Genomic DNA, 8,716 nt, shown 5'->3' on the forward strand with positions numbered 1-8,716 from the left:
CAATATCTTTATTGATAGTGTTTATTTCTGGCAGGGGTTGGGAGAAACAGTTCTGTTATCATGGCTAGTGGGAGAGAAGAGGTTAGACATGGGTTAGGGGCACAAAACTGTGAAGGTCACTGCAGACAAGGACAAGGTTGGTAGCTCTTCCCTTGCCCTGAGGATAATGCCAAGACACTGATGTTTTCGTCCTTGTGAGGCCTCAGGGATGTGTTCCCCACTCACACCCCTCAGCTAAGGGTGGACAGGACCCTGAGGGGAAAAGGCAGGTCTTCCTCGCCCAGAGCTACGTGGGTCGTAGCTTCATCTCCGATGTCTTGTAGCTGTAGTAGTACCCCTTCCCTGATCTCCAGTCGATGCCATTTGCGTAGCTTTCGTGTTTCCCCCCAAGGTAGCGACCATTCAGGTTCGACACATGACAATCTGAGTACCACCAGGCTCCCCGGAACATCTTAGCACAGTTTTTAGGATTCAGGTCATTGTCCTGGTCTTTGGTGGAGAAGGAGTAGCTGTTGTGGGATGTCAGAGAATCACCTGCTCAGGAGGAAAACCGCATGTTGGAAAAGGCAGTGCTAGGAAACTCCACACCCACAGGCCCTGCGGGGGCTCCATGTACAGCTATGCAGGATGCACACACTCAATCCGAGAAGCCCTGTCTACAGAGATGCCAGTGTTTGCTGCTCTGCCATCTGCAGTGTCCTTGGCAAATCACCATCAGCTCAGCTTTGCCCCTGACACATGCCATCTTCCTTTCGCAGAGGAGCAGGGCAGGGGACCAGGAGCTTCATCCTCTACTCATGGACCAGCCCCCCCATGCCATGCCCCCCTGCCAGTGACTGAGGGTCCTGCTTCCCACACAGCCATGAGCTACTATCTCTGAGCAGAATTCTGGCTCAAAAAGGCCTCTTTCCTCCAGCAGCTTCCCCCTCTGGGGAACAAACCAAGGCACCATCCTGCTCCCTCTGTGCCCTGGGCTCCATCTCAGCTCTGGCTCCTCTGGGGAAGTTTTCACTCCAAGCCTTAGCTTCACCATCTGCAATGGAGGTGCCAGTCCCTGACCTTCTGTCCTCCCCAGGAGGCTCAAAGGAGCTCTTGTATGTAAAAAAACCTGCAAACTCTCAGGTTCTTGTGGTCAAATCTCCATAGAAGGGAGTGCCTTGTACTAGGCAGCTGCGGGTTAAACGTAGGTAGATCAGCTTCCTGCTGCAGCGATCCTTTGAGCCTGGAGGGAACTCAGGTGCTCTGGGAATTCCCAAGAGGATGCTATATAGGAAAAGGCCCCCAAAACATGTAGCTGGAGAATCTTTTTGGCAAAGAATGCTCAACAGTGCTCATGTCCCATAGAACACAGCTTGGGAAGTGGGGCTTTGTGAACATGTGTGAAATGACCATCCTCTTCCAGGTGTTGGCAGTGATGATGGTCAGGAACTTTGGCCCTACTCACGGAGAGCTCACCCTATAGCTGACACAGCCTGAGAAGCTGTAACAGGTCATGTCCTGTGATCCCATCCTACCTAGAGATGCAGGTGTGAGTGTCTGCATTCATGGAATGAGGAACAGAGCTCAGGAGGTGAGGCCCCGGGAACAAGGTCACCCAGGGAGGGACAGAGCCAGGATTCTAGCCCCAATCTCACTGACTGTCCAGCCTCGCTGTGAAGCCCAGGCCCCTGGTGCTCTGTAGACACTCACCTGCACTACCCCCGACAAAGGCCCCGAGGACCAGCTTGTATTTCTCTTCCTCTCCCGCCATCTTGAATGATGTGTACTTGGCAAATTGGTGGTTGCCCTCAAAGTCCACCAGGTCCACATGGAGCTCACTAGTGCCTGTTGTAAAAAGATTTTAAGGTCTCAGCAACAGTCCTTCTGCCACCAGATATGGAGGGTGGGGAATCTGGGTAAGTCCTAGAGGGGTGTTTGTGTCACGTGGGGAGAGAGAAAATGAATGACTTTGTAGTTTCCCCAGGAGCTCCTGGGTAGCTGCTACTCTTGGGAAGATAACTCAAATTCCAAAGTTTCAAATCCAGCTTCGTGGCCAGTTGAACATGAGTGTAGGGGGCTGCACACAAGCCCTAATGGCCACGATGTCCCTCCCTACTCTCTGGTTCCAGGTGTTAAGGGTAATATGGATGGCAGATGTCTTCACCCCAGTGATCTTTGATCCAGAGTCCCATCATCTGTGGTCCAGGAGCATAGCAGTCTTATGTACTGGAGGATCTGGGTCTCAGGGTGGGGCAGTGTCCATCCCAGGCCCCCATGACCGCAAGCCTCCAGCAGGGCCTCACCCTGGGCGGTCAGGGTGTGAATGTTGTCGTTCCCCAGCTAGAACTCTCCCAGCTGACTGCCAAAGCCCCGCTTGTATGCGGTCCAGTCCTGATAGAAGTCCACGGAGCTGTCCATCCTCCGCTGGAAAACCTGGGGGCCAGAGGGGTTTGGGGAGAGGGCGGCCAGGCTCACGTCCCTCAGCACAGGGAGTGACTCTGACCCCACGGGGAGCAGCACTTCACAATTCACACAACGTCACAGGCTGGGTGCACAAGACCCCACGTAGGCCTCATCACCAACCCAGTACGGTCTGGTGGGCTCCCCAGTTTACCAAGGAGGAGATGGGGCTCAGAGAGGGTGAGAGATAGCCCAGACTCTTACAGCTGGAAGGGAGAGGGCTCTTCCTGGGACTCAGTCTCTGCCTGGCCTCTTCCCCTCATCGGGTCACCCTAAAACCACCATTTCTGATTCTGTCTGTTCCCAGTGAAAGGGATGGGTCTATGCCTCATGAGTGACAATAGGGAAGCCAGGCCCAGAGGGAAAGAGACCCTCAGAAAGTCACAAGCAGAGCGTGGGGATTTCAGGCAGCCCCTCCCCGAGGCCCCACAGTCACCCTGTGACCCAGCACTCACGGTCCAGCCCCCGCCGTCCGTGTCCATGTCACACAGCACCGTCAGCTGCCGGCAGTCGGGGAGGAAGATGGTGTACCAGCCGCTCAGAGCGTTCCCCTGGGTGAGCAGCTCCTTGCAGGTCCGTGGTCCTGGAGGGGAACAGAGGAATGAGCACCAGGACATGGGTGCTGGGTGGGCAGGCAGTGGATGGGGAGAGAGAGGCAGGACAGAGGAGTCTGGATGGGAAGGGGAGGCTGGGGCCTGGGAGAGAGGTGGGACCCACAAGGTCCCTGATGGTGAGTGACGGAGCCCAGTCCCCCTGTCCGTCCTGTGATGGAGATATTGTTTGTCCACAAGACTGGGCTCTGCTGTCCAGTCTTTGGAAAACACTAGTCTAGACGCTGTTATGCAGTAGTTCCATGTGATTAAATCAGTCGGCCTTAAGTAAAGCACCCATTATCCTCCATAATGTGGATGGGTCTGGTCCAATCACTTGAAGGCATTAAGAGTAAAAGGAAAGTTTCCGTAGTTCATGTTCTGCCTCCACACTATAAATAGATAATTTCCCAGAATTCCTCCACTCTTCACTCTCCCCACGGCCTGACCTATGGATCTTGGGAAGCAAGTCTGCAGGACCTTCAGGCTATTGTTGGACCCTTGGATATTAGACTTGCCACCATCCACAATCACGTGAGCCAATTTCTTGATGTAAATCTCTCTCTGTGTGTATCTGTCCATGTCTATTCAGGAAATGTTGTTCTCTTGATGTAAATCTCTCTCTGTGTGTGTCTGTCCATGTCTATTCAGGAAATGTTGTTCTCTTGATGTAAATCTCTCTCTGTGTGTGTCTGTCCATGTCTATTCAGGAAATGTTGTTCTCTTGATGTAAATCTCTCTCTGTGTGTGTCTGTCCATGTCTATTCAGGAAATGTTGTTCTCAGTAGTCGGTTAACGTGGGAGGAAGAACAGGCAGAGCCTCCAGGCTGCTGGACGCACTGGGGTCTGCAGCCACCGGGGTGGGGGGCAAGCACTTCCCGTAGTTGGGGCCGGGTCCAGCCTGGGGTCTTCAGGCAGGCTGAGGAGGGGGAGGGGGTCTGTCAGTCACCTGTGTGACATCCCTGAGGCTCCCAAGCCTCTCCCGAAACGGGGTAGAAAGGAAAATGCACATCCCATCACATGTGGGAGACCAAACCCTCGTTCCCCACCCTGGACTAGGAAGTGGAGCAGTACTCCAGAACTTTCCAGGTGAAAGGCTCACTACCTTCAGAAAAGCTGACTCTCTCCTCATGGCCCGTATAGCAGAAAATATGTTATATATTATAAATTAGATTTATAAATATAGATCGATAAAAATCTCTCTCTATATATATACGTTATATTATCCCCACTCTTCTGTGATGGGTGGTGGTGGGTGACATCCTCCTGGCCCTCCTCTGGCTGACCCTGGTTTTCACACTTTGCCTGGACTCAAGCTACAGCTGAGGGGTCTGATGCCAGGAGGGGACAGGCCAGGTCTCCTGCTCAGGAGTGGGAAACAAACCAGGTGATGTGTGGCTGGGAAGGGCTGGGAGAGGTGGGCAGGCAGCCCCCGTCCTGCCCACCTCAGAACACGTCCACATCAGAGGTGAAGGTTGGTCCCAGGCCCACCCCAGAGTCTGGTCATGACTGAAGCCCAAGAGCCTCTTCTGTGGACCCAACCAGCAAGGCGCCCCCTTCAGAAAGACTCACCTTTCTCTCCTCACACCCCCTTCTGTCCCGGCTCTCCTAGGGAAAGAGACATGGTCAGCCCAGCCCCAGGAAAGGCTGCCTTTGAGGAGAGAGCCTCTGGTCAACCCAGGGGAGGACTCGCCCACTTCTCAAGCCACTCTGGTGGATGAATGTGAGGTGGGGGAGGGCGGGTACATGCTAATCTTGGTCACTCAGGGCTCTGCCGGCCCTGACGTTCATCCAGAGACCACTGCTGGGCTGGGGTCGGGTCAATCAGAGTATCCAGGCCCAGACCCAGGACCAGGGTGGGGCAGAGTCCTGTCAGGGGCAGGAGTTGGCTCTTTAGAAATGACAGATGTCACAGCCCCAAGACCCCTCTCGTATTTTTTTACAGCAAATCCAACGTTCTTCCCAGAGAGTCTTTCCTCTTTGTTGCTGTTTTACCTTTGGGCCCAAGTGGTCCTGCCTTCCCAGGGTGACGGCGTTCTCCTGCAAATTCCAAACACGGGTCATGCAGCAAAACACACCACTTTGTTGGTTACTGTCGATTCTGACTCACGGTGACCCCATGTGTGCAGAGTAGAACTGCCCCATAGGGTTTTCAAGGCTGCAACGTTTTGGAAGCAGATCGCCAGGCCTGTCTTCTGAGGTGCCTCTGGGTGGGTTTGAACCACCAATATTTTGGCTAATAGTCAAATGCTTAATGGTTTATGCCACTCAGGACTCCTCCCGGGTCTAGGAGTCTGAGAAATCCCCCCTGGGGATCCTCACTCCTGGTAATTCGGGTTACCATGGCTGAAGTCCTGGGTCTTCCCCTCGTAACCAGAGGATTTGAGCCCAGAATTCCTGGTCTCAGGGGCTCTAGACCCCGGGCCTGCTGTGGGGACAGAGGGCCTCAGAGCAGTCGTGACGGCTCAGAGGTCAGGAGAGGCAGCCCCAGCTCAGGGGGGCAGCAGGGATGTCACCTACCTTCTCACACATCCCCCAACTGTGGCTGGGGAAGGTGGGAGGCCTGGGTTCTGCTGTGGGCAAGTGAACCTCACCCACTGGTAGGAACATGGCCCAAGAGAAGTCAGATCCAGATTCCTTTTCCTCCTCCCAAGATCCTCCTCTGAGTGTCTCCCAGCAGGGCGCAGGGGGCAGGCAGAGATCCCACCCGCAGCCCAGGCACCGTGAGAGCAGCACACTCAGCCATCCCCCACAGACCTGACAGGGACCCACCACACAGATCCCAAGCCCAAGACCTCTTAGAATGTGTGAGTGGTAGGGACATCCAAACTTGTCCTGTCTCCAGCACGGATTCCCACCCGGTGTTCCTCGTGTGTTCCCTTGACCATCTCAAGGCACGGGGAGCTCACCCCCACCCCAAGGCAGGCCTTGGTTGAGCCTTTAGTATCCTCCAGCCTTATGCCAGGCTCAGGGGACTGGAAACTGTGCCCGGCAGGGCCTGCCCACTGCTGCTGTTTTGTCAGGAGAGATGCCCAGAGTGTGGATTTCAGCAGAGCTTGGGTTGGGGCTCAGGGGACTCAGAGTTTAGAAACAAGAGTAGGGGGTCAGCGGCCCCCACCGCTACCCAGCACATACCTCTCCCTCCGTTGGCGCCTGCCTCTCCCTTGGGCCTTGGGGCTCCGGGCACCCCCGGGCAGCCTCTGAGAATGCTGGGCTTGTCAGAGCCTTCCAGATCCACCATCTTCACCTCTGAAGGAAGACACAAGGGGCCCGTCAGCACGGGTGTCCTAGGCCAGAAAGGCCCCGCAGAGCTGGCAGACAGGTCGCCCATGAGTGACTCTGCCCCTCAGAGGCCGTGGGTCAGGGCAGCTGCCAAGATGGCCGCCAGTGTCACAGCCTCAGCCGGAGGGTCAGCCAGGGAGTGAGAAGTGCCTGCTGTGGTGGGGACTGGGCCTCTTCTGCTGGGCAGTGATAGCTGGAGGGCTGGACTAGGGGCAGGTGGAGCCTGAGGGAGAATCCGGCCCCCCAGTCACTCAACCCTCTGAGCCTCTGTCCCCTCAGCTCCCAGTGGGGATGAGAACCGGGCCGCCCTCACAGGGACACACAGGTGAAGGCGTAGCTAGGACTCCTTAGAAGGACTGTAGTACTGTTGACTGTTTTCATCTTTGCTGTTAATAAAACCAACATTCGCATCTCACTTAAGGAAGGTGGTTATAAGTGTGCATTTCAACTCTAGAACTAGGCAGTGGGATCCAGCCCCACACACTGTGGGGACTTAGAGCAGGTGGCACCTTCAAGGCAGAGCTCACACTTGAGTGTGAACTTCCTTCAATTTTTAAACTTAGGTTAAGTTTTGCTGGTTTAAAAGAATGCCTGCTAAAATTTGATAATTTATAAAATTAGAAATGTGGAAAAAGAAAATTAACTTACTGATAATGAAATGAAAAACCAAACCCGTTGCCGTTGGTTCTGACTCATAGTGACCCTATAGGACCGAGTAGAACTGCCCCATAGGGTTTCCAAGGAGCAGATGGTGGATTTGAACTGCCAACCTTTTGGTTAACAGCCAAGCTCTTAACCACTACACCACCAGGGCTCCTTACTGGTAATATCAATAACGAAGTCAGCTACCACTGTGTGTGTGTCTATGTGTGTGTGTGTGTCTGTCTGTATTTCCTCCTTGAATCAATTCCCGTTGTTTCTCCACAGTCCTGTACTATAATTCTTCTCACCGTCCCTCCACAACTGTGCTAGTAATCTCAGGCCCACTAGGGCGTTTGGAAGTGGTCTCCTCTCCCAGGGTTAGACTCTACTTGTGGTCAAGAAGACCCTGGCCACACTCTCACTGTGAGGAGGGGGCATGGACACCCTTCTGTGATGGCTGCTGGGCTGGGTCACTGGAGGGTCCCTCTGGGAGTCCAGGGGAATGAGGTCTGGAACCCCGTGGGGATGATGTTGTCCTTGCTTCTGCAGCCTCAGGGACACGGTGGGAATCACCTGTCCCCAGAGCTGGGCACTTCCTGGACTGGAAGTCCAGCCCTCCTGGGTGCACATCCCTGCTTAGCCACATCTACTAGGAGGTCTCAACGGTGACAATCACAGCATATTACAACCTGGTGCCCACCTGGGCCAGAGTCCTTCAGATGTCCCACCCCCTCACACAGCCCTGACTTGGGCTGTCATTACCATCCTTCAACAGAGTTGAGTCCTTGGGTGGTGCAAATGGTAGAAGCTATTGGCTCTTAACTGAAAGGTTGGCATTTCAAGTCTACCCACAGGTGCCTCAGAAGAAAGGCCTAGCAATCTACTTCTGAAAAATCAGTCTTTGAAAACCTTATGGAGCACGGTTCTACTCTGACCCATGGGGTCGCCATGACTCAGAGCCTACTCTGTGAGGGCCCTGAGGCATGAGAAGATCAGGACTGTCGGGATCCCTGCAGGCACTGGGAGCAGGGTTTGGACCTGGACATTTTCTTCACAGCACATGCTCCTAGTCTCCGAGGAAGGCTGCATCTGCTTCTTGGAGCCTCCTTCTTCTCTACGGAAATAACGCTGAAAATGAGCTGTTGAGAAGAGGAAAGGGAGCACGCCCGCAGAAGACACAGCCCAGGGCCTGGCCCACAGTGAGTGGTTAGAAGTGGAAGATGTCAGCTTTCAGGGCCTGGACATGCTAAGGGCCTCCTCACCCGAGGTCTGACTCACCTACGCAGGCGTCAGCGGCCATGGAGGCCTTGGGGCACAGGCTGACGATGAGTAGGACGGCAGGCCCCATGGCCGAGGGAGGCTCTGCTGGCTCCGCACCTTGGTGTCTGCGGCCCAAGGAGCGCCTCCCTCTTCTAGGACCTGCGGCCCACTGTAACCTCTGCCTCTGTTTCTCAGCATCCCTGGGCACGGCCACTTCCTCCCTGCTGGCTTGGCGGTGCCAGCTGGAGGTGGAGGCAGCCTCAGAACTCATTCTTTTAATTAGCTTCACTTCCCCTCAGCAAGGACATGTTTTTCCCACCATGAAGGCTCCCATAGGGGTTCCTGTGTGATGGGCCCATCCTGTTGGTATATTTACAGAAAGCCCACCCACTCCCCCACCCATTATCAGCTTTGCCCTACAGTGCCCCAAGGCTTGAAGCGTGCAGAAGGAACCCAGCAACCTGACCCTTCCCTCGTGTCTTACACTGCAACTCACTTGCATA

General features: G+C 54.7%; 1 protein-coding gene across 1 annotated transcript; it reads right to left on the reverse strand.

Annotated features, from left to right (window-relative positions):
- Nucleotides 1-286: 286 nt before the first annotated feature.
- On the reverse strand, nucleotides 287-8,301 carry LOC101352936 (ficolin-1-like). Its single transcript, XM_023742654.1, is given in 10 exon segments — nucleotides 287-534; nucleotides 1,690-1,824; nucleotides 2,283-2,412; nucleotides 2,895-3,022; nucleotides 3,979-3,997; nucleotides 4,104-4,110; nucleotides 4,598-4,637; nucleotides 5,025-5,069; nucleotides 6,165-6,278; nucleotides 8,232-8,301. Coding segments are annotated over 10 exon segments (936 nt in total).
- Between the last annotated feature and the right edge of the window lie 415 nt (nucleotides 8,302-8,716).

The sequence above is a fragment of the Trichechus manatus genome, unplaced genomic scaffold (assembly GCF_000243295.1).
Source record: "Trichechus manatus latirostris isolate Lorelei unplaced genomic scaffold, TriManLat1.0 scaffold00214, whole genome shotgun sequence".
In the NCBI taxonomy this organism is placed as follows: Eukaryota; Metazoa; Chordata; class Mammalia; order Sirenia; family Trichechidae; genus Trichechus; species Trichechus manatus.